The sequence below is a fragment of the Filicampus tigris genome, chromosome 10 (genome assembly GCF_054856515.1).
Source record: "Filicampus tigris isolate MCC_2025a chromosome 10, RoL_Ftig_1.0, whole genome shotgun sequence".
Lineage (NCBI taxonomy): Eukaryota > Metazoa > Chordata > Actinopteri > Syngnathiformes > Syngnathidae > Filicampus > Filicampus tigris.
In genome coordinates, this window is record NC_141226.1 from 19,230,691 (window position 1) to 19,256,607 (window position 25,917).

At 41.7% G+C, this 25,917-nt stretch overlaps 3 protein-coding genes and 1 long non-coding RNA gene across 4 annotated transcripts in view; 3 read left to right on the forward strand and 1 right to left on the reverse strand.

Annotated features, from left to right (window-relative positions):
* Nucleotides 1-8: 8 nt before the first annotated feature.
* On the reverse strand, nucleotides 9-4,738 carry LOC147141179 (transmembrane 6 superfamily member 2-like). Its single transcript, XM_086043335.1, has 10 exons — nucleotides 4,250-4,738; nucleotides 3,500-3,606; nucleotides 3,297-3,394; nucleotides 3,103-3,206; nucleotides 2,927-3,009; nucleotides 2,367-2,491; nucleotides 2,023-2,124; nucleotides 1,848-1,940; nucleotides 771-890; nucleotides 9-648 (listed from the first exon to the last, which is right to left on the reverse strand). Exons 1-10 carry the CDS (start codon nucleotides 4,339-4,341, stop codon nucleotides 439-441), a joined length of 1,134 nt encoding a protein of 377 aa, XP_085899461.1. The 5' UTR covers nucleotides 4,342-4,738; the 3' UTR covers nucleotides 9-438.
* A 664-nt stretch (nucleotides 4,739-5,402) lies between these two features.
* LOC147141180 (uncharacterized) lies at nucleotides 5,403-10,083 on the forward strand. Its single transcript, XR_015088410.1, has 3 exons — nucleotides 5,403-5,863; nucleotides 6,995-7,072; nucleotides 9,433-10,083. It is a non-coding gene; the product is annotated as an uncharacterized LOC147141180 (long non-coding RNA).
* Nucleotides 10,084-10,788: 705 nt separating this feature from the next.
* LOC147141181 (uncharacterized) lies at nucleotides 10,789-11,808 on the forward strand. Its single transcript, XM_086043481.1, has 2 exons — nucleotides 10,789-11,176; nucleotides 11,248-11,808. Exons 1-2 carry the CDS (start codon nucleotides 10,972-10,974, stop codon nucleotides 11,481-11,483), a joined length of 441 nt encoding a protein of 146 aa, XP_085899607.1. The 5' UTR covers nucleotides 10,789-10,971; the 3' UTR covers nucleotides 11,484-11,808.
* Nucleotides 11,809-13,395: 1,587 nt separating this feature from the next.
* Nucleotides 13,396-25,917, forward strand: part of LOC147141182 (myomegalin-like) — a 46,346-nt gene continuing 33,824 nt past the window's right edge. Inside the window, exons 1-7 of the mRNA XM_086042199.1 lie at nucleotides 13,396-13,607; nucleotides 15,583-15,629; nucleotides 15,714-15,781; nucleotides 18,867-18,977; nucleotides 22,939-23,015; nucleotides 24,621-24,744; nucleotides 24,832-24,989. Coding sequence (XP_085898325.1) covers nucleotides 13,567-13,607; nucleotides 15,583-15,629; nucleotides 15,714-15,781; nucleotides 18,867-18,977; nucleotides 22,939-23,015; nucleotides 24,621-24,744; nucleotides 24,832-24,989 — 626 coding nt within the window. The 5' untranslated portion in view covers nucleotides 13,396-13,566. The remainder of the gene's footprint in view (nucleotides 13,608-15,582; nucleotides 15,630-15,713; nucleotides 15,782-18,866; nucleotides 18,978-22,938; nucleotides 23,016-24,620; nucleotides 24,745-24,831; nucleotides 24,990-25,917) is intronic.

Below are 25,917 nucleotides of genomic sequence, written 5' to 3' on the forward strand. Positions count from 1 at the left end.
AAAACATGGTAATAACAGTCACCTTTATTGTTCAATATGAAGTTATGCCATTATGTACACTTTCACTTTGAATTCATTCCGTTCTGGGAATCCAGTAACGTGTTTTGGTACCTTAAATCACTGATTTAAAATGGTTGTGTTATTTCATTCGGTCAACTGCTGATGAAGATGAGTTTAGGCAGGAAATTGAGTTTTTGCGTGATTCACCTGAAAGCTGTGCTAGTTGATCACAGTCCTCACCCCCATTAAGGTCCTGCTTATCAGGGTCCAACAGTCCATACGGGGAGTGCTGCACTGCACTGGGCCACTCACAGCAACATGATAGCTGCTCTCTTCCAGGTTTGGGGTTTGAACATATTTAGTGTTGCGAGACGCTTTTCCACGAGGCGGTCGTCTTGACAAAATGTGAGCCTGGAGAACCCTTGACTGCGGTGTGGTCTAGTTTTTCTTCTTTTTGCTATTGCTCTGTCCCTTGGGAACAGGTTTCATGAAATAAGCAGGACTGTTGTGGCAGTGCAGAGCCAGCAGAGCGGGCACAACAGCAAGCAGTACATTGAAGGTGAGAACAGTCCACAATTTGTCTGCTGGGACTCGGTATGTAAAGGGCGTGCGGGAGTGTAGAGATGCTCCAATGTGGCACCACTGGGCCTGGACGCAGAGGGAGAGAGACAGAAAAAGAGGGAGAGAGAGAGAGAGTAAGCTTTAGTTCTAAAAATAAAGTGTGGAAATTTGCTCATGCAACATTTAAAAACATGACAAGTACACTTCACCTGGGCGGTGGCTCCAGCAAAGAATAGAGTCCAATCTAGCATCCAGCTGCAGCCTGGTCTTATCAGACCATAGATCAGGACAGTCATCAGGGGCACAGCATAGAACAAATAGACTAGCATCTACAGGAAAAATGAGCTTTGATCAAACCTTCTGTTAAAAATATGTATACCGGAGAAAAAAAAAAAAAAGGAATGAGGGAATGGCAACCATTAGGTAGGATCTTGAAAGTAAATAGTATCAATTTGACACACCGCAGAGAAGAGTGTTGCTAACAAGCCTGCCAAATTGGAATGATTAAAAAAAAATTGTCAAGTATATAAAATGAGGCTAAATCAAGCCGTTGTCTGAATGAGTGCAACCACGCACCTCTGAAAAATGGATGCTACGTCATCCAGAATCTTTTCAAATGACTACATCGCTACGTGTTCGAAAATAAAATAAAATATATCCAATTAAATCCTCCGGTGGATGGAATACATCCTGCCAGGTCCTCGTGGGGCATTCCACACTGCGACGAGAGACGCTAGCCACCAGCTACAAGAAGAGCTAGCAGGCTTCTGGGGGTAGTCATTTAAATAACAACACAGAACATTTCCATAAATTGTGGCATCCAGGGAAGATGCATTTCTAGGGTAGAAATAGCTAGCTAGCTAGCTAGCTAGCTAGCTAATTGCGCGTTGTCGTGTTAGAAATGGGCCACTGTGTCTTCCACAATGGTCTAAAATACAAAATACATACGTCAAATTCATACAAGTGTTTGATTCAAATCCAAGCTAAAAAAAAAAAAAAAAAAAAAAAGTTGGCCATGACTTTGCTTTAAAAGCTCAGTTGAGCGTTCTACCCTTGCTGCTGAAAATTCTCATTTCTCACCAATGCCATTTATGTGAACTGTGACTGGAGGTTTGTACAAAGGCTGAAGTTGTTGTGTGCGATTCCTTTGCTTTCTTCATTGTAACATGAACAAAACCAGACCAGAGCACATCAACGACACGCATGGCGTTGCACACATTCAGACAAGCCCATCGCCTCGGTGGAGGTGAAACAAGTTGTATTCGTTTACTCTCCCTCTGACTCACCATGACTCTGGGGAAGCCCACAGGATCTTTAAGGTACGGTTCAAACTGATAAATGTACTTGAAGCAGAAATCTAGAGGACAATCCAGCACCACCTGAGGAACAGCAAGAGGAAAGATGTAGTTTTCACACATGTTGCAGAGTTTCTTTGCAATGTTTTGCAAGTGCTCTACTCACAAAGCCTCGAAAAACAGAGACAGCCACACCTCCTAGTAGCAACACCGCAAGCAGCAGGTCGAGAGGACGGGATAACAGACCTTTCGTTTGCTCTGCGCTGATCTGGTCAACAAAGACAGTTTCGGAGAGATGTTATCGTTTCACTTGAAAAGAACATTTAGGAATGAAAGAAGAAAAAAATCGTTCTTTTGCAACTTGCAACACGTTTCCTGAACTCTTGATTTGTGGGAGTATTATTTGGTAACAATATCCCTTCAAATAAAGTCGATTTGAAAGGTGTATACTTTTAGCATGAGATTTCAGAGCAACGCCCCTCCCCCCACCACTTTTTTTTTTTAATTTACCTTGTCTGCTGTGACGATAGGCATCACTCTGGGCCTGCTAAAAAGGATGGAAGCTGCCCAGAAAGGTGCTAAAAAAAAGGGAACATTTCGCCAAAAAGCTGGACGGATGTTAGATCCATGTTTACCTAAAAAAAAAAAAAAAATGGAAAGAAAAATCTTATTAGAGGACAAGTAAGTGTACAAAAAGAGTCTGTTTCCATCCCTCAAGGTACAACCGACTACAGTGGGTACGGAAAGTATTCAGACCTCTTGAAATGTTTCACTTTCTATGTCATTGCAGCCCTTTGCCAAAATCCTAAAAGTTCATTTAGAAAAATTTCAAGGGTTCTGAATACTTTCCGTACCCATGTAGGAGCTGAACAACTAAAGATTTTTGGTAGTCGACTATAAGTTGAGTCAAACTTGATTATTCAATGACGTTATTGATATCATTGAGGACAGTAACCGCGGTTCTCCAGCTGTTTTTGCATCAAGGACCAGTTTCACCTCAAGACATATTTGAATGGAAAACCAAAAGTGAGCTCATAACATTTATGTCCCCAAGTTATGAATGCACTCACCAACAATCACTCCCGGGATATGAACCAGTTGATGCGCGATGGAGGATCCCACCCAAAGCAGTGCCAGGCTGCGGTAAGATTTCCTGCAAGGACCAAAACAACATCAAATCTTCTAACAAAACACATATTACAGAGAAAAAAAAACAACTCATGCTAGCGATTAAGCCTCAGTTTACCCTCTGAACATGCGATGGATGATGATTAGGAAGAGAATAAAATGAACGACGCCTTCCCAATACGACATCATCACAGCATAGGCTGTACTCAGATGAGGTTCTCCCTGGAGAGACAGCAGCAAATTGTGATTTTTAGACCTTAAATGACGCAAAAAAAAAAAAAAATTCTTTCAGGGAAGTGCATCAAATATTACCATCTTGAGGTAGAAGCCCATGAAGCCCGATATGAAGCCATCCTGCTCCAGTGCATTAGTCAGGCCCACCAGACAAGTAAAGGAAAACTCTGCAAACACTGGACACACAGCAAAACGGCACAACTGTTAAAAAAAAAAAAAGAAAAAAAGAAACTCTTCTCACCTTTCATTTAACAGGCAACGTAATGGTTGGTCTCTAGTACCATAAAATAAAGGATCCACTGTCTTTTTATGTGGTGGGTTTAAGAGGAGGAGGAGAAGCAGAACACATCCCAGGACGGCCACTCCGACTCCCAGGATGGGCAGAGGCCTGCCGGAAGAAATGATGGATGGGGGTGGCGGGGGAAAGAATACACTCAGCTTTTGCGTTCTTTCTTCAAACTACTCGAAATGCAACTTAATGCATCATTATTCAATTCATAAATTATTTCAACACTGATAAAGAGGCTTCTTACATGAACATTCATTGGCAACAATATTAGGTACGCAGACACATTATAAACGAAATTCTATACATGTGTGATATTGTACATCCTCCACTCTCCTCCTGATCACAGGAGCTCTCCAAGGGTGCATCCTCAGCCCCCTCGTCTTCTGGAAAATGGCTGACATTATTGTGGGCCACCTGTGAGAACGAGTTTTAGCAGTCCCATTGCTACATGACATTATCATGAGTTCCATTGGTCAGCAGTACTGGTTCTAAAGGCCCTGGGAAGATTATCTTGGCATGGCAACACATGGAGGCTGAAATACGATTGGACAAAAAGATCGAACATCCGCATACTCGTACTGGAAGCACTTCAGCCAAGAGAAACGCTATAAAATGAAGAGAATCGACTGTTGGGAATAAATGAATCCAATTTCATGGAACGGACATTGTCAAAACAGGTCAGTTCTTCTGATAGTGTTTGTTTAAGGTTTAAATGAAACTACATGCATACGAACACACTTACTCGTGGAGTGCAGGGACATTGTTGATGGTGTACAAAAGTGCAGGGGCCATCAGGGAGAGGCCCAACACGCACATTTCCTCGGGAAGCCTCATGGTCCAACGCTCAGCTGTTGCTCTTTGCACACAGAAGAGAGTCCAGACAAAAATATGGCCCAGCTGCTAACCTCACGCCGCACAGCAACGGCTGGACACATGCGACTGCCCCGATGTCCTCTCCTTTTGATCAGTGATGATGAATCGACACGACCACGTCTACAGTCTCCACCTTCCCTGCAGGTCTCAAAGTCCAGCTGCAGTGTTAGAGGCTCAAATTTAATGATGTGGATATTCAGGAGCGTTAGATGGTACCTAACGACATGGGAAAAAAATGCCCCCCTTTTCGCTTGAATATGTTGGTTATTCTTCGTGTTTTGTTCTTATACTTTTAATAACTTGCCGCCATTTTATCATACGTGCCTTGTTTCGATTTTGTAAGTTAGCCAACACCGTCGCCTAGTGGACACAGTTGCTCATGTCAACTAATCGTTTACGTGACTAAAAAAAATGTTGTAAAGTGTATTTTAAATAGAGGAAAAAAACATAATTTTGTGCTTTATATAAACGTACAGTGATGACATAATTAAATAGAATTAACAGTTTTTGTCGCACTGCATCAATAAGATATTGTTGTCGATAGAACTAATGGGAGAGAATAGAGATTGTAACAATTAAAAACGTTGGACGTTTTTTCATTCAATAGCATGCGAAAGTGAGTCCAAATATTTGCTGGTCATCACTATTGTATGTTAGCACTATTGCTATGTAGTGTTAAGTTGGGCCCTTTTGCTCCAAGTGAATGAATTGAAGTGAGTTTGTTCGATTCCTTAGAGAGACATCTGCCGTGTTAGCTATCAGATTAACAATTTCTTTGTAGGATATTTCCATTCTTGATTAGATTCTGGATTATAGCTGTAACCAATGAAGTTCCCAAGAAAATATGATCTTGTTCAGTCCGCCACATTTCATTTTCTTTCCCGTAAGGATGCAAATTCATTATGCAACATCTTCTGCATAAACAATTCCAAAGCAGGCTGTCATCTAATGCAATTTATCTTCTCCAACAAAGCGGCTGAAGAGGATTACTCTGGTGTTGCCACAGAAACTTAATGCCCAGTGAGAGTAGAGAGGGGAGGAGTGGGTGGCAAAGGATAGAAAGACAAGCCAGTCAAGCCTTGACCCCTCACAGCGCACACACAAACATTTTTCTGAAGCGTGCTCACTTTTTGTGTGTTCCATCATGCTGCATCCTCTGATAATCGGCATCATGACCGTCAACACCTCTCTCACCGTCATCTACTGGACCTTCCTCCTGGGTGACGTCTACTTCAAGTGGATGATGGAGCCGGAGGACAAGCCCAAGAAGGTGGTCAGCCCCGCCTGAGGGTCCCGCATGAGCCCACCTGCATGACTCACCTGACACAAATGTTGTTTGCATGTAGGACTAGAGTCAGTTTGTAGAGATTTTTCTTTGGAGTCTTGTTTTTTTTTTTTTCGGTTTTTATTTTTCTGGAGAATATTCCAGTTTCACGCCAGTGAGCAGAAGTGCAAGGGAGTGAGGAAGGAGTCAATGAAACAGGTACGTTCTAATACTGAAAAAAGAATGAAACATCTTGCGTGGGGTTACCAAACCACCATGGTTCAAGTTGGTGTAATATCTCTTGACATACATCATAACAACACAACAATTTAACATTGCATGCCAACATCCAGAAAATCCCACTCAAAAATCATGTTCAATCGCTATTTTAATATGTTAAAATAAAATGTTGATCTTAATAATTAATCCGTATGCATTTCACCTTTACATCTGATGCACAGAACAGGCAAAAAATAGTCTTACTCAAATCAATCTAACTGATTTTCACTCTTTGTTCTCTAAAAAAGAATTCCAGACTTTCAATCTTGAGTTGACGTAATGCAGCACGGCTCACACAGAATGAGAAGGAGGTGGAGTTTTACAACACTTTTCCGACAATTCAAATGTCCAAGACAAGTTATTCGATTTGTTACGAAGCTGTTTTCAACACCTTCATTTGGTTACTAATGCGGAAAAATAACAGAGGACGTGGGAACGCGCATCAATAGTATCGATTTATGATTTTTTTTTTTTTTTATAAATGTTTTTAAATTTTAATTGACCATATTAAGAAACAAGCTGAGTGTGTGTGTGTGTGTGCAGCCTATTTTCTATGTTTCTAAGTCAATTTGGGCACTTCAGGGCAGACTGTTCACAACCCCAACCTGCTAATCTGCTGACTCGGTTAAAAGGAGCCGTGTGTGTTGATGACATGCGAACAAAATCCTAATTAAGGATTACAAAGAGGAGCACCTTGACTGTGCGGCCGAACCCTCCTGACAGACATTTGGAACCGACGACGCTTTTCCATCTCGCTCAACATGAGCCACGAATTCTTCTGCGGCCTGCACCCGGTCTCCTGGTTCATTCTCTTCGCTAACGTTGCCGTCATCATCCTGGAATGGCAGTTTGTCATCAGTCGCTTTGTCCAAATTAACATGCCGCGGACAGAAAACAAGACGGAGCCCTAGACCAAGAAATCTGGGGGACTTCTGGATCACCCCGTCATAGCTTTTGTTTACACTTGTATAGAGAGAAGCAATGATGGTGCGTTTTTGCTAATTGTGACAGAGGCATCTCTAAAGGGGTTCACTTTGACTTTTTTTTTTTCTTCTTTGTGCTCCTTTTCAGATGCACCTGACACCCACTCATTTAGAAGACCCTTTATTGAGGAAAAGATCTGAGAAGGAAACACATCTTGATCCCCAGGTGAGGAACCTTCATTTTAAGTGGAGTAAGGAATTAACATTGTCTTACTGTGATAGCATGTTTGCTTCAGGAGAAAACGGGTGAAATTTTAAATAGGTGTATATTTTTACTCTCAATTTTATTATACAATTTTAAGTCAACTATCCATCCATTTTGTATATCGCTCATCTCCATTCGGGTCACGGGTGAGCTGGAGTCGATCCAAGATGACTTCGGGCAATTGGCGGGGTACACCCTGCGCTGACTGGTTGCAAGCCAATCGCAAATAAAAAAAAATAAATAAATAAATGTCGCCGATGAACCGAACATGTATATGGGTTGAAGTCAGAGTACCAAGGCAAAACCCAAGCACAGGGACAACATGCAAGCTCCAGACTGGAAAACCGGAGTCCAGATTCAAATCCAAATTCAAACTGTAGAAATATTAGATGATGATATCATTTCCCATCTTGATCTGGTCATTTTGCCCTTTGAAAAATCACAGGGCACTTCGAGAATATGACTTTTACAACACCGGGTTACTGTATCGTGTGATTTGTCGGTTTTAAACCCACTGAGGCTTTCCTTTTAATGTACGTATATTTTCACACCGCTGTATGTATGCAGAGTGGTCGTAAGCCTCTTTGGTGTATTTACCGTCCACCTCTCTGTGCTCATATCGGTAATCCCTACGGATGGAACGCTGATATCGCTTGGTGACACTGTCAATCCCATTAACTCTGTCCTATATTTACCGCTCCCGTGGCTCACGTTCCCCGCTCTCAAGCATATTGGGCCCTCAGTGAAAGTCTCTGGAAGTGGAACATGGATGTAGGGATTTCAGTCTAGACTCAAGATGAGACGAATTGGCACACTTATGGTGTCACCTCAGGTGTGGTGAACTACATTTTGGCTCTTTTCAGACTATCATTCCTTCAAAATGAGCCGCCCTCACATTCCCATCCGCCCATCCTTTCACTCATTAAGAAATCATCACCATGCACAAAGTCTGACTGGACTTTTGCTTTCAAGAGATCATCCATTTGTTGAAAACAGCCCAAGCCATGACGGCGTCCCTGAACGCCTCACGGGGAGCTTTGCTGTGGAACTTCCCACAGCTGGTGTTGGAACACCGGCGGCTTCTTCAGATGTCCGCGGCAAAGAACGAAGAAGAGGATGGTGAGCAAGAGGAGGCCTATTTCTTGGACTACATCCCCCCAGCAAGAGATGCCGTAACGCTGCCACGCCCTGTAGTCTTCGTCTTCGTCGGGGTGGTCTTGGTTCTGGTGGCCACGTACGCCATAGTGGGACACCTGATAAAAGATCTCATGCATGACCTTGCAGGTAACCTGAGACAGGAAAAACCTGTCCATCACTTCGTGTCACCTCTCTGGTGCTTTGTCTCAGAACGCAAAACTGTCCCAGAACTGTCCCAAGGCTGCATTGGTGTTTTGATCCAGTTCTCACCATGTGGGTTGATTTTATCCCGCATGTTTTTCTTGTGACGGTTTGCAGAGGTCAACCTTCCAAACAACAACCTTCCCTCATCATGAAAGTGAACCCAAACAAGTGTTTGGCATTATTGATGACCTCAGCGGAGCCAATAGAAACTGCAAAGTGGCAATCAAGTGGTCTAGAGAATGGATGGATGGGCAGACGGACGGATGGAAGGAGGGACGGACGCACAAACGGATGGATGGATTTCTGGATGGAAGGATAGATGGATGGATGGATGGATGGAAGGATGAACAGATGGATGGACGAACAAATGGATGGACGGACAAATGGATGGATGGACAGATGGATGGATGGACGGAAGGATGAACGGATGGATGAATGGACGGACAAATGGATGGATTGAAGGATGGACTGATGGATGGACGGACAAATGGATGGATGGATGAATTGATATTGGGTTGATGGATGGAGGAATTGATCAGTTGGAGAGCGGATAGATGGATGATGGAAGGATGGATGGATATGATTAATCCCAATCATAATATGTTTAATAATAACACTGCTCTTTGCGGTTCCATGAGAAAAAATGGTTACATATAAAATGATAAAATACTGTGTTGTTTTTTTTCTCATGACATTATTAAACACTTTCTTTACATTCTATTTCATCCCAGCTGTTTCCTGTCAATTTCTGAAATTGATTGATCAGGTTGATAGAGAGGCAGTGTGCTTGACTTGGAAATATATTTTTGGCGTGGGTTATTTTTGCAGTCACAAAACAGAAGTATATAAAAAAAAAAACACCTTGTATTGCGTGTCACGTGAGGATTATTTATACATGTCAATTAGTGGCCGAGCAACGCTTCAGATGCAACACACGCTAGAATCCAACGTATCATTGTATCCCCTGTTCTTCCTCTCAGACTGGATTCTTGGCCCCAAACCGGTGGAGGATCACTGCGAGCAAGACAGAGCGGCAACAGTTGACAGAGAAAAGCAACTGCGCGCGTGTGGTCACCAGATGGAGCGAGCCAAAGAAGGGATGTTGCCAGGTTGCCACCTTGCATCCAGCCCTCCTCCTCCGTGGAAAAGTGGCATCCCTTCATTGGGAGAGCAAAGAACATCCTCCCGTGGCATGACGAGCAAATGCCCCTCGAGCCCTTAGGTCACCTCCCTTTAATTCCTTTTGATGACGTCATCTCATTTTTTTTTTTTTTTCAATCATCGCAGTCACTGTAGTGATGCTTAAAGTAAATGTTTTTGTTGTCTCCTTTCACTGTATTTAGCCAACGTCGTTTGCAGATGATAAGAGCAAACCTCTTGTGATTTACACCTTCATCATGTAATCTGTCCCTCTTCTTAATCATTCGACATTGCACACTGATCACAATCAATGACAAAACGCATGAGAAAAAAAAATGAAAATGTGACATACTGAAATTGATGTTGGATGTAAAAAAAAAAAAAAAAAACACACACACATTATATGCAATTCAAGTTCCTGTCATCGTCACATGCATGTTCTCCTGTCAAATAAGCTTTTTTTTTTTCCAGTAAACAACTGAACAATACAAGTCTGTCTCATCTGCTCTCATTAATCCAATTAGCCGTCCTGCTTATGTGTATCACCTGCACGGGTCAGCTACAGTCAGCTTATTTGTAAAGACCTCAGGATTACTCAACATCAGCATTGTTCAACACTATTACACTAAAGTGATGGATGGATAAATGATAGATATATTGATTATATTCCATTTTTTATTTATTTATATTTCTATTCTGAGCTGTTCTCAGAATAAAATGTAATTCTTAGTTAAAATTATTTCTACAAATTCTCAATACAGGTCCATCTAGTATTCTAAATCTATAATTGCAATTGTGCTTTTGCGTCGCTCGAAGCGGTACATTTTCTCCATCCGTCCCTGAAAATGTCGCACGGGTTTCCTATCATGTGCTATCATTTATAAAGTATCTTTCCACTGTGGTCCTGATGACACATCGATATTTTGAATTGAGAATCGATTATAAAGCATGGAGACATTTCAATCTCAATCCGCACATCGGTGCTGCTAGAGAAAAACAAGAAATTAAAGTATGCTTATGCATTCTATCATGACTCCGAAAATGAAATCTGAATTATCGCGTTTGCGCGGCTGCGTGACTTTTGTGGATACCGACGAAAAACAAAAAGCGTGACTCGGGTATCGTCGCTCTGCCTGCACGAATGCACTGTAACGCCGCCATCATGAAAATGACCATCTAACCTTGAGTGCCTCAAGCTGCTATAATCTCCTTCTATGAGCTCGGCTCGACATGCAGACGCTGATTTGCTCGAGCGGCGGAGAAACCTGACATTTCCTCTCCCCTCTCAGCGCATTTGGCCTGTAAGGAGTTTTTCTTCCAAACTCTTTCCGCACCACGATGGATTTCCCCACTGAAGCCTTGTGAGGCGTTCAAGAGCCATGGAGGCGCCCGTGGACAGCTTGAAGGTCCGTTACAAAGAGGAAGACGGGACGGTGTTGTTTGAGAGCTACATCCCCCCCTCCCGGGACGCCATCCACCTGCCGACCTATGTGCTCTATTTACTCATGGCTATATTCATCGTGCTAGGGGTTCTCTACGCCATCATCGGTCACCTCATCAAGGACCTCATACACGACTTTGCAGGTGTGTGGCTATGGATTTCACCGTCTATTTGTGATGGGGCGACATAACTCAAACAATGTTCTGTTTTGCAGACTGGCTCCTGGGACAGCAGCCCGAGGAGGTGGTGGTCAACTATTGTGAAGCCAAAGACAAATTTGTGGCCGACTGGTGTCCGGAAACCACGCCAGAGCTGCAGGAGATGGCTCGGGCTGAGGAGGACAGGATGGCCGAGAAGGATTTGATGAAGTCGCCGGCTATCTGGATCATCTCCAAGGAGCCTCGGGGGACCAAGACAGGGCCCCGCGTGGTCTTTGGGAAGAGAACTTAAAAGAAGTGTGCACTCAGAGAGCAGCTCTATGATTTTCATGACCAAGTAATGGCGGCTACTGATGATGCTTTGGTCATAGAAGGACATCTAGTGGTTTTTAATAGTCAGTGCATCTGGGCGGGAAAAAAACTGCTAGGTTATTATTGCATGGTGAGACTCTTCAAATTATAGCAATCACAACTCAAAAACACAATAAGAAATTCAATTTAAAAAAAACCCCATCTCAGTGCCAGTCAAAACCAACATGATTATTTGTTTAATACAAGTCTTGTATTGAAGCTGGTTGTGCAGGAGTACATTTAGAATAAATGTCCCCACAAATTATTCTGTGCTCGACTCATGTTTCACTTTTTTCGCTCTCCTGACTGTAACTCATATTCTGTGATTCAATTCATCATTTACAAGCATTTACCAGCAGAATAATATCCCATGGTGCCACTCTAATAGACAACAACTTTTTAAATGATATGTCCAATAACAGCAGAAGTGGACTATTCATCACTTCAGTGACATCAGCGATCATCTGCCAGTATTCATTCGCAATTCATGACAACAAGTCCAAACACCCTGAGAAAAAGCCTGGAGTGAGATATAGAGGAGTGAGAACAAAAGATTCAGCGGAAGCATTTAAAGGTGATCTAATGACACAGAACTGGGATGCAGTACACAACAATGATAACGTAAATGGAGCATCTGAATATTTAAAACGCTATACAATAAAAACTGCCCTATAATTGTTTCATAATAAGCAAAAATAGGATCATCCTAGTCCGCTGATAGTGTAGTGGTACACACGCCTGAGTTGTGTGCGGGCAGCGTGGGATCGATTCCCGCTCAGTGACAGTGTCTATGTGTGCCCTGCGACTGGCTGGCGACCAGTTCGGGGTGTAGTCTGCCTTCGCCCATTGACGGCTGGGATAGGCTCCAGCAACTCCCCGCGACCCTATATAGGATAAGCGGTTTGGAAGATGACATGACAGGATCATCCTTGGATCCCAAAGGGATTGAAAAATGCATGCAAAAATAAAAACACGTTTTATAGAGAACTCATGAGACAGACAAGCAAAGGCAAAAAATAAATATAAAAGATACAAAAATAAACTAACAGCTATTATAAGAAACATTAAAGAGAAATTCAATGCAAACATATTTTTTTCAAGGATGTGTTTCCAGCAGGCCCACTCATTGAAACACGACATTCTGATTAATATTGTAGTTTGTGGAATATAAGTTAAGGAGCAAAGGGGGCGGCCATTTTGTCACTTCTGTCAACTGAAAATGACAAATCGCAATTACTCAGGGCTCAGATAACGACCAATCACGGCTCAGCTTCATAAAACTGGTCAGCCGTTATTGGTCAGTACCTGAGCCTCGAGCAGTTGTGATGTCATTTTCAGTCGACAGAGGTGACAAAATGGCCGCCCCCGGAGATGGCTAAAAAGAGGTGGATTAACTCTTTTTGTACAAACTATTTTTACAACTGGTGGGCTTGCATAGAACATATTCTTGAAAAAATACATCTTTGGGTTGACATCCGGAAGATTATTATCAGAAAATATGAGATGATATGAAAGACAATGATAAATATATATGGACAATTCTAAATAACATAATAAAAATGGCCCAAGGTATCATACAGGCAACGGACATAAACTATTCATACAGCCTGTATGAATAGTTTATGTCCGTTACCTGTATGACCTGTATGATACCTTGGGTTCAATGATTAACGTGTTGGTTTCACCAATAAAATCAAGTCAAATCAAATTTATGTATATAGCCGTCGGCAATTTACCTCACGTTAGAAACGGATTTTCGACCATATACCAAATTGCCATTTGAGTAAGCGCGCCATTTGAGCTTGGGGGGCGGAGTCAAACGTTTAACTCCACCTCACGTTGAGCAACGCATGGAACAGCGCTCCGCAGCCTGTCAGGGCTTGCCCGATCCTCCTCCTCCTCCTCCAGCCGACACAGGACACTCTGCTCCTCATACCTATGAAAAGATAGCCATGGCTCAAGAAGACGTGTGCTTTAAAGGCGACATGGACGCTCATTGATTGCAAAGGAATTACTGAACCTTTATGGATCGGAGTTCATCGCCGATGTGGGGCGAGTGTGAGAGGTGAGGTGCTTTTATTTTCATCTTTCTTGCTGTTTTAAAGATAATGCAGCGCAAAGGGGAAACGGTGGTGTTTGATCGCAACACGCCAATTGGCCAAGATTTATTGAAGCTCATTTTATGATGGCTTTAGGTGTTAGCAACATGGTCACTGCCAAATTGCAAGCTATTCGCCGTAGAGCTAATTGTCCTTTAAAGCGCAGGCCCAGCAACCATCTGCATATTCGTCATTTTTGTCTGTCATGTCAATACTAAAATTAGATGTGTTATTGATGACCCATTTCGACTAACGTGAAACGCAGCAGCAAAAAAAGTAACGGTAAAAAAACAACACAAGTGTCATGAGCTATACAATAAAAGCTCCATGATGCCAACACAATAGGAACCGTTGGTGTTCTAACATGTGCATTCTTAACATACTGCAGTGTGACACATTAAAAAAAAAAAACAATAGTGTCGTTTCATTATGTGATTGTCTGGCTCAAGCACAACAATGCGGGATGTGAACAACTAGTCTGCTCATGTGGTCAACTTTTAAGCTCTGGCATGCTGCAACTGTCTTGTCGTTTTCAGCTGTTTTTAGGAATGTGCCATGTATGGCAAGAGCATTTGGGAGCTTTCGGCCTGCATGTGTAGTATGCCAGTGTAGAGCGGACTTTAATGTAAGTGTATTTTTAGCGCAATGCTACCATGCTAGTTAGCACAGTGTACTATTGTATTGATTTGCAGGCTGCATTGCCTCTCGTCCCTCCAAATGTTCCCTGCTGCGTGTCCTTCATGACCTAATGAATGACAGTCCCCACTACCACAATTCTTCACAGAGGTGCAAATGTCATACGGTGAAAAGAAGGGTTTCAAGAGGAGCAGCAAGATTTACTTAATTTAATTTCACAATTGATGAATAGGTACACTTTGCAGACTTCCAACTATTACAAAGTAAAATGATGATGAATTGCAATCAAACTTCCTATTCATGGTAAAATATTTTGTAAATATAATAGCTGCGAAACTATGATACACCAGTTAAGACAACTATGAATCATCTTGAGTGGTCTTACTATGGAGAGAGACAGACAGAGAATCAGTCAAAAGTTTGGAAATGGTCCCAAACATTAAGAGGCCAAAAAATTTAAGCTATTAAGTCTTAATAATGTACATCTGTGAACTTAAAGTCATTGCAGGTCACAAAGCATCATCCACATCATAAAGTATGGCTGAAAAAAAAAACCCAAGATGTGCAAAGCTGTTATCTGGACAAAAGGAGCCTACTTTGAAGAATCTATATTTTGATTCACCATTAATATTCCATAATGTCGATGGCTTAAAGGGATACCTCCCATATTTAGGCCAATTGCAGCAACTTGATATTTTGTCTATAATTAATATACTTCATTAATATTATATTAACATAACTTCATTATTTTTCATGCTCATTTAATAACTTTAAAACATGTTTTAAAAATAATATAGCTGGCCGCCATGTTCATTAAAACGTCATTCGTAGTGGATAACCTTCACGTGTTGTCAATTTGGACTAGACTGCACATACAGCTACGCCAAACGGAATGCCTCTATAGCGTTAATCCCGGAAAAAATGAAGCCATATTGTTTACAGCTAACACTATAAAATGTGTCCAATGTGTGTCTATTGTCTAAAGTAAATTTGGCACGTTACGTTTCTCCAACACGGATGTGCCCGTGTGTTCAAAATGTTGTCATAAAAGTGAAATTTATCTATATGGCTGTGTATTTTTCAGCTCTTGTGCATTTTTTTCAAGCTAAAGTAGTTCATTACTACCAATCAAGATATGTAAAATTAATGAAGCCTCCCTTTAAATATTAATCTACAATTCAGAAAAGTTCTAAATAATGAAAAAAAAAAACCCACTGCATTAGAGGATGTTTCCAAAATTTAGACTGATACTTTATTTGTGTCAGTGTGTTACTCGCTGAGCGTGGAATTTGTTTCTCTCCACAGTGCTGTGGAGGAGGAAGCATCATCCAAAGTCACAGGCACCGCGACAGGTAGGCCTGACCTGCAATTCTTATATGCAGCACATATAGTAAAAGCGTGAATTTTTACTGGTTTGTAACTCCAAACTATTTCAGATGCGTGTCGAGACGAAGCAGACAGCACTCCTCCTCTTCAGCCTCACACTCTAAAGCAGTTTGAGCAGGTATATATATTTTGTATACATTCCAAAGTATTGCATTATTGTAAAACCAGACATGTGAATAACGTTTTGATGTGCTGTGATTTTGAACCTGGTTTTAAAGTTTGTAGCAGTCTTGTGAAAATGGCAGAATAGTTTTGTATCATTTTTACTGGTTTTCTGGTGCCAAGTCCGTTGGCAGTAGTCATTTGTAGTCATCTGGGGACAGTGTTCTCTATATTGCTATCTTGTGGTCAAATGTGTGATTACAAGATTACATCTCCAGGGGTACAATATACAATTTTACTATTTTGGTATAGTTGAATTGTAGTTGTGTGTTTCCATTGTCATATTTGTGAAGGCCAGCAAAAGAACTTAATCCTAGTGCCACAGTTATCGTCAGGGCTTTACATAACAATTTTGGTGTGTTGCTCAAATGAGCACCAGAGGTTGTTGCTTGGCAGTCATTTTTTTTGTCCCGACCCAATGACCTCATGGATGAACTTGAAGATTTACAGCACATTTGGGCAAAGTTATAAAGTGTTCCGTGCACCAATGTGAATGGAATAGAAATGTTAAGATTTACTGAAAAGGTCATATAAATCATATTCTATTGATTTATGACATTGTCAACATGCAGGCCTGTATGGTGTACTGCCTGATGGAGGGTGAAGGCCAGAAAAGTGGCTTTTGTAACGTCTATAACTATGATATTAACCAAAATGTATACAGTAACGGTCTTCATTGCGGATGGAAATGAGATCACCTTTAGCGGAAGGGCATCACATGGAAAACACCCCGAATGGAAGCTCCTGGTTTCTCCCTCCGGGCTGCAACATGGCCCAGATTTTCCCATCTCAACTCTGCAGGATTTTTACTCTGAGTTCGGGGAATATACGGAGAAATATTCCTCTTATTGTTTGCTAGCAGAATGTCACAACGGGCAAAATGTAACCTCGTGTGTGATAGCTGACAATTAGATTGCTAATTAATTCCAATGGCAAATCTTACATTTGTAATGTAATATACAATGATTGATGTTTTGTATTCAACAAATGTCGGATGGACCAAGAGGCGAATCCAAATTTTGACATCAAGAATTTACAACCCAATGGAAGTGTGCATCAACAAAAGAATTAAAAGTATTGGGACCTGGCCATTACACAAATTGGAATTAAAAAAAAAACAATCAGGTTTTCCCGCATTTTTCAGATTTAACAACTGCAACTCTTCAGGGAAGACATGCTGTCAGATTTTGGACTGTGTTTATGTACATCCTTTTTTTTAAGCACCCAACCAAAATTCGCTGTGGACACTCTCTGGGGACACTTGTCTTCACAAATTTATTCTCACCGTGTGTCTGTTTTGATATTTGAACATTGAACAGGATGTGTGTGGGCACGGAGGTGAATGTCTCACGTGTTAATGCGCCACATGATGTCATCCTAAATCCATGCAGACCCTAAATTTGGTGTCTGGCCCATTTTGCTCTGAATTATTGAACAACGGCGTGTAATAGGACACTTTAATGGACAGCCTCAATGATCGCATCCGGAACAGGAAGTAGTGACGTATCCCCGGGCCCGCATGTGTAAATAACCCATTGCACCGGATCACTGTTAGTCAAAACAGAAGCTTATGTACAAAATAACATTCAACTAGAATTTACACTGAAAAATAGTTTTGTTAATGGCTCACTAATATCTCTTTAGCAGTGTGAGAGAATGAGGAAAGCTGCCCGTCTCTAGTTCCATTCCACATGTGAGTTTTCTGTGATGCTCCTTCAATAAACGATGAGCCGTGGTACAGCAGGGTAACACTGGACTGAAATATTTAAAGTTATATAATTATAAACCCCAAAATGTTCTTTACAAGAATGTGTTCTGTGCAGGCCCACTCGTCGAAACATGGCATTTACACTAACATTGTGTTTGTGGATTATGAGTTCAGCAGTAAAATCAGGGGCGTAGCCAGAAGGTGGCTAATGGGTGGGCCTGGAAAAAATCAGGGTGGGCCTGAATATTTCTCTCACTGAGCACAATCCTCCTGTCCCAACATATTGTATATTCAAGTAAAATGACAAACAAATAATATGAAGTTCAGATCTCGCTTAGACAACCAAAATTGTGCCATTCTTAATATTCAATAGAATGAAAAAGACAACAAAACGCAAATTCAAAAATAATTTAATAATAATTTACAAAAATTTTAAAGTATATGGTTTTTCATGAATCTCACTGGGTGGGCAGTCTGTCAATCTGGGTGGGCCTGTGCACACCCAGGCCCACCCATGGCTCCGCCCCTGAGTAAAATCCACCCGTTTTTGTCCATATCAGGCGGCGGCCATTTTCAGTCAACAAAAGTGACAAAATGGCCACCCCCTGATATGTGTGGATTTTGCTGCATAACTCATATTCCACAAACACAATATTAATCAGAATGCCACGTTTAGACTAGTGAAGGCGCTTAGAACATATTATTGTAAAGAATTTTGGACGGTTGACTTCCCCTTAAAAAAAACAAACAAAAAAAAAAAACCTAAACTCAAATATGTACAGAAAAGCCCAAACGAAAGGTCAAAAAAGGACATTTGTCCTTGCGTGCATGTGTGTCAGCTGCTGTTTTTTGCAGAAGGGTGAGACTTCCCATCATCTCACAAGTGCCTGTAAACCTTACCCCCCCCCTTGGTGTGTTCACCCCTCCCCTTTCCTCCCCTCCACTTCCACCCAATTCCCTTGACAGTCTGAGATTCCAGGGATGTGTGCTCCTGTAAAATAAGCCCGAGTGCCATCCACTCGCTCCCAGATCTCACCATGGAGCTGACATGGGTGCATCTGTGACCACTCGGGCCGCAGAGACGCCCCCTCTGCACCCTCAAATACTCCCATAGACTCCGTGTCTGTTAGTTATTCGTTTAGAAGTGCGTGATTTTTGTCAATGGGGTGTCAGAGGCCCAACGAGGCGGCATTTGTCACGACTTCCAGGCTGGAAGAGAGACGCGCCTCCTTTTGACATGGAGGAGCTGAGGAGGACTTTTTATTTCTGACCTGTCGAGCAGCGTCGGCGCTCTTTGACGGTCATGTCTAACGGCTACCGCACTTTGTCGCAGCACCTGAACGACCTGAAGAAGGAGAACTTCAGCCTCAAGCTGCGCATCTACTTCCTGGAGGAGAGAATTCAGCAGAAGTACGAGGAGAGCAGCGAAGATGTCTATCGAACGGTGAGTTGACAATGGAGATGAATTTTTCTCTTGCCGCTTAGATTATTGGGGAAAAAAAAAAAAAAAAAAGTGGATGCAGTTGGTCTTCTCTGAGCAATGTCCAATTTGTTGGCTCAGCTGCCATGTTCATTAACTGTCAGTGTTGTTTATAGAAACGTCTTCATTGTGAAGGATGTTTAAGGTGTTACCATTTTGCTCAGGGACCTTTGCTTCCTTGCAGTGTGCGGTTTAGCGCAAACGGCTTGAAATAACATTGACAAAAGCAGAGAAATTGCTTTAAAATGGACTGCTGTTACACTTAAGAACAGGATTTACTGTACACTCGCGGGCCACAACATCTGTTGAGCCAATTAATAGGTCATGATTACATTTTTGCGAGGTATGGTCCACTCGCGGAGCTAAAGGGGGGGGGGGGGGGGCGGGAGCTAGCCCCACAATCCCAATTTCTGTAAAATTGTATTTTATTTCAATTTCCCTAAAATCCTGAAGTAGTCTTAATTCAATAATCTATGAAAGAAAATTCAGGTATAAAAGATTATTTCGCCTTTGTAGAGGTCTGTCCTCATAAATGTCATCCTAGTTCAAGCGTTTTTTTTCTCCTTCAATTGTGTCGGTGCACCTAATGTTGTAGAGTGATGTCATTTTTTTTTCCCGCAATGTTTCAAGTATCACAAGACCATCGGTACCACTTTAATGAATGAATTTCCTTTTGGGATTAGTGAATGAATATCCTCCTAGATCAATAAAGATTCTAATGACCAAGCCATTAGGGATGACAGGCATACTTCCTTTATTAATGTAACAAAGAATTAGTGGGTGTATTAGTTTATTTATTTTGAAAATATCAGTTGCTTAATAAGGAACACAAATGTAAGTAGAATTTTTTTGGGGGGGGGGGTTGATGCTTTTTCTGCATTATCATTACAGTATGTAGGTGTGCCTAATGCTGTCCCTTTTTTTCTGCGGGCCCTCAGTATCTCTTCAATAATCGAATGAGTTTCCTTCGGGATCAGTGATTTATTATTATTTCCTGGATCAATACAGTATATACACTGTGTGGATGATAAGCTTTTGACCAAATTTCCTTGATCTACTAAGATTCTATTAAAAAGCATTTAATGGATTTATTTGTTATAAGAGTCATTTCACAGTTTTGATCAAATAAATTGTGATTTTTGTTGTTGTTGTTGCTGTTGTTGTTGTTGCTGCTGCTGCTGCTTCAATGAACATAAGCCAAAACAATGTGATCAGGCAAAAAGAAGTTGCTCAGCAAAGAAAAAAAAATGTGCAGTGTACTTAATGTTGTTGCTTGATGTTGTCTTTTTTTGTCAGCTAGGTTCCGCGTACTTTCCCGTGTCTGCTTTATTATTTCTCATTATTTTGGAAAATGCACAAGTATCTTTTAGATCCAGACTTGAGTGAGTAGTTATGAGTGCATACCAGAAGTGTTCCGATTGAAAGTCAGCACTGTATATTCATCCAGTGAGATTTTAATCTTTTATCTTATCGTTTGAATCGCTTTGTGATTAACTACAAAGTATTTGCCCCATACGTGAGAGCTGCTCCGGCTTGTTGCTGTTGGCAGGGCGTCATGAGCCAGGGCTCGTTGGCCGCTGTCTAAACATGTCAGTGAAACCCAGCACAGCCTAGGTGGGTACATAGCGATCCCTCTGGAAGCTTTGATATGCTATTTTTAGCCCGCGTGAACGCACATGCAGTTGCACGAGCCGACGTCCATATGACAGGAGACGCGGAGCAGCGCGTTTGTCTTGTCGAGTTGACCAGCTGTGAGTAAACAGTTGTGAGCGACGTCTTCCAAAATCCATCTCTCTGACCGTAAGAATGTAATCTGTGAGAATAAGACAGGTTTGTTTCAATTTGTAAGTGTAGTCTCTATGTCCCTGCTTTATTCAAGGAGTTTGTTGCTGAGGGCTGAATGGCCAACAGGGGCCAAAATAGCAGGTGTACTCTGACGGTTGTCTATATATAGAGCACTTTTTAAGACTTGGGCCATGTTGTTGACACACGCGAATACACATTCCTCTCAGCAGCGGGTTTATTTATCATCAATTCTGAGGTGACTCATTACATAATCGGAATAAGAATATGACAGATTATGTTAGAGTTGATGATAGGCGATTGAGAAAGATTGGGAAATAGTGAATACATTTCCTTCTGGATGAATCATTTGTTCATATTTTAAGGAGTTTCGCTTTAGAAGTGGAGCGTCATGGCTTGAGTCCTGTTGTGGACAAAAAAAAAATTAAGAATAGCAAAGTTGTTTGGAGAAAAGTTAGTCTGCTTCCTAACTACTGGACTGCTGCAACCCTGAAACAACAGCTTGACGCCTCTTTTTTTGAAGAATTGCTGGCAGTCAGAGGACAGTCAAAGCAAAAAAATAAATAAAAAATGGAGACACTAAGACACTTTATTATGAAGTCACTCTCAAAGAAAGATTTCTCCACGCAACTTTTTTCTTTTTTATATCGCACTTTCACAACAGCTGCAGCTTGAACAAAGCGCTTTATAGACCGTAAGATAGATGACTTTGCTGGTGGTGTGGCATTTTTTTTGTGGGCACAGCAAAAGTTTGTTGAGGCTACCAGTCCTCTGCTAGACTTTCTGCTGCTCTCTATTTACATATACATTCTTGCATACCCGACTTCTCCGAACACATCTGAACATTCTCATACATGCTTGTTATATCCCACACCAGTGACAGAAGGCCCATCCCTTTCTTGCCTTGTCAGACCAGCGCCGCCCAGTGTCCAACATAGCTAGCTTTACGTGCCCATATTAAATGTAATTTCTTACGGTCTGGTAAAAGTTGAGCTGCGGGCTGGATCTGGCCCATGGGGCGGGCTTTGGACATCCTTGGTCCAATGGAACGCGGCAGGTAAACAAACTGTAAACCGTTGGCCAACAGGTGCTAAGTTTCTGAGCTGCTGTGGATTCTACTGCACTAAATATATCGACCTTGACTGGATAGTCCGGTTCTGATCTGATGATACACAATACCTACAAGCTCTGATTCACTCTGCAGATGGGGAGATTAGGAAGTGATCTCATGGCAGCTTTAGCCAGAGAACTGTTGGTTAGAGGGTATTCCTGATTGTTCATGTAACCTAAAAATAATACATGAATGAAAAAAATGGTCTTTTCTCGTAAAAATACACTTTGTTTGAAACATGATACCAGTCAGTGACATCAGATCACTTCTACAGGGTGTCCGCTGTGTGTTAGATCAAAACTGTCGGTCCTGATGTTGGTTGCTGCTGTGTTGGTAGTCTCAAGGTGTTTGAAATTGTGGTCAGAATCCCCCACAGGTGGGAGGGAAGAATAGCTGTGAGGTCCTTTCACAGAAAAAAAACATTCTGTCGATTATTTCACTTTTGTATGGGCTACAAGAGCAAACTTCAGTGGTTGTTGATGAGCGATCTAATAACTCCGTGAAAATCACCAGTTTTCCAATGAAAGCTGAAAGGGGAAGTCAACCCCCCAAAAAATCTTTACCAAAATATTGAGCCTCCACTAGTCAAAACACGGCAGTCTGATTAATATTCTGTTTGTGGAATAAGAGTTAAGCAGCAAAGTCCACAGGTCTTCAGCCATCTCTGGGGGCAGCCATCTTGCCACTTGCTGTCGACTGAAAATGACATCACAGTTGCTCAGGGCTCAGGTGCCGACGAATCATGGCTCATCTTAAGAAAACAGGTGACCTTGATTGGTCGTTAGCCCTGAGCAACCGTGATTTTCGTTTTCAGTCGACAGCAAGTGGCCTCTCCCCTGACATGGACAAATATTTTACAGCTTAACTCATATTCCCCAAATGTAATATTGATCAGAATGCTGTGTTTTAACTAGTGGAGACACATAGAACATATTCTTGTAAAGAAAATTCTGGGGTCGACGTCCTTCTTAATGAATAGAATTGACAGGTTTGTGCTTTTATATCTTGCAGAACATCGAGCTGAAGGTGGAAGTAGAAAGCTTGAAGCAGGAGCTCCAAGAAAAACAGCAGCTTCTGGACAAAGCTCTGTAAGTTGACACTCGCACGCACCGCGCAAGGCCACTAAAGAAGAGTACTGCATGTGTCAGAAACAGAAAGTCAGGTTTAATTTTATTCAGCGAAGATGATGTACATTGAAGGAAATCCAGAAACAATGCATTCATTTGGCAGATTCCGGCGGCACCACAGATGGATCTTAAATGTATTTATAGGTGCTAGACATTTATAGTCAAATAGTTCATCCTAAGCCAACATGTGCTGGTGTTCTTTTAACGTCCAAACTGCTCACAATTTAAGATACTGTTGTCACCTCATATGTCTTACCATGTTGTCACAGTTGTCTGGAAATGCGAGGTGAGGTCATGCCTATGGGAAGACTCTGCCAGTATATTTAAATGACACCCAAATTTATATTGATGGTTGCTACGCCAAGATGGCAAAAATGACAAGTTCTCTTGGATTTGAACAGCTGTCTCATAAAAAAAATGTCCGTTTCTTAGATGAAAGTTGTTCTTTTCGTGTTTAAAAATTTGATTTTGCAGACATGGTTCTGCTCTCCATATTTGTCATATTTGCTCAATGGATGAGGACACGTCTTCATTCCACTTATGTGTCGTGGATTTAGAAATGCAGGCATTACTCATACGGGTTCAAAATATCCAAGTTATCTGAGCCGCCGCATGTGCTGCCGCGGGCCAAGTATGAATGCAGACAAAGTTCCAGAATGGGACTCAGTGGCGACAGTGTGGCGTGTGCCATTCTGGGAGCGGGAATTCTGGGAGCCTTGCGTTGACCGACAACGTGAGGTAGACAGATGCTCACGCTGTTGTGTTCGGGGGGGAAAATTAGAGATACCGGTATGTGATCTGATATCTGCAAATAAAAAATAAAAAAATGTCACGGCATCATCCTATTTTCTAAAATGTGTTGTTTTTTTGACTTACCTTTCATTTGTAATGCGGTTCAATAGAATGGAAAGATTATTGTCACATGTACTCTATATATAACATTTTGTTGAGCTTCAACTGATAAAGGTGCTTAAATTGCCACGATATATCGTCGCTGTCATTTTTTTTTTTACAATATCGTGAACGTTTTTATACAGTATCTTGTGCTTTTTATAGATCGCCAACCGCCCCACAATATTGTGATACTTATCGTTTCGTGAGGTTCATATCGCGATATTATCGATTGGTGACATTTGGATATCGTGACATCCCTACAGAGATGTATTCCTTTTAATATCATTATGTTGTTCAGTATATGTGATGAACTGAGAGTCCCTTCGAATAAATCCATGTGCTGTGCATAGATTCTGCTTGCGTGCCTAATGACGCGTCCGGGGGAGTATATATACTGCTGTATAAAAATACAAATTCGTGAACAACACATGTGCTTGGATATATCTTGGCATGACTCAATGCAATACAATAAAAGCCTTACATGACGGGTGGGGCAACTTGATTCATATTAGCTCAGCTATAAGTGGAGCGGTGTTGGATCGCTCTTTAAAATTGTAGCTGAAGATATCATGGCCTTTTTTTTTTTTTTTTTTTTTTTTTTTTTTTTTTAAAGCCAGGGTCAAACCTCCGTCATGCACACGTTGACATAGGTCTTTTCTTAATCTTTGACAGAACAACAGCCGAGAGCTTGACCAACCACAATGAGGAAGAGGTGCAGAGACGTTGTCAAGAGAGGCAGCAGGAGATCGAGCAAATGCAGCAAGTGCTCGAGACCAAGATACAGTTCCTGCAGGAGGTAAATCGGCGTCCTCGCAAGCCTGTCGCATGTGCGCCGCCGCCGTTATATTCACCCGCGGCTGCTTCTGCGTGTGCATTTTTCCAGGAGGCCCAGTTAGCACGCAATGAGGCAGTAAGGTCGGCCTCGTTAACTGGGTCACGCTCCCACACTTGCAAGATCTCCCAAGATGCCGCTATGGAAGATACCACTGTGGATGAGAGGCCTCACAACGTCATGCCTTCATCCAACACCAATAAAGACAGGTGAAAAACAGCACAACATTCATGGGGAGATATCGAAGGTGCTTCAAATTCTTACATGACAACGCGGCTTTGGAAAACGTGACTTAAAGCGGATGTCAACCCAAACATATTTTTTTTAAGAATGCGTTCCCAGCAGGCCCACTAGTTGAAACACAGCATTCCGATTGATATTGTGTCTGTGGAATATAAGTTAAGCAGCGAAATGCACTCGTTTCTGGCCCTCTCTGGGGGCGGCCATTTTGTCTTCTGTCGACTGAAAATGACATCGCAACTGCTCACAACGACCAATCTGAGCAGTGATTGGTCGCGGGGCCTGCTGGGAACGCATTCTTAAAAAAATATGTTTGGGTTGACATCCGCTTTAAGTCACGTTTTCCAAAGCCGCGTTGTCATGTAAGAATTTGAAGAAAAAAATCTGAGCAGTGATTGGTCGTTGTGAGCAGTTGTGATGTCATTTTCAGTCGACAGAAGACAAAATGGCCGCCCCCGGAGATGGCTAAAAACAAGTGGATTAACACTTATTCCACAAACGCAATATTAATCAGAATGCCCCTTTTCAACTAGTGGGCTTGCATTCAACATATTCTTGAAAAAAAACAATGTTTGCCTCGACTTTCTTTTTAATTACGTCAAATTCTTCATTGACATTCACACGCAAAGGATATTTCCCAAACTATTTGTGTGTGTGTTTTTTGCCTTTCTTCACAAAGTGAACTCGTCAGACACGTTTTTGGACTGCACATTGCAGTGTTTTTTTTTTTTTTGTTGTTGTTTTTTTTTTTTGCACGTACAAGCCTTGTCTCAATAAATGAGGGTTAATGCCACCACTTTTTGGTGTCCTCATCCCAATGAGTCACTCATCTTGAAAACATAGCTGAATTATGAAACTGGGTGGTCTTATTATCAGTGGCCAAACATTTGCACACAT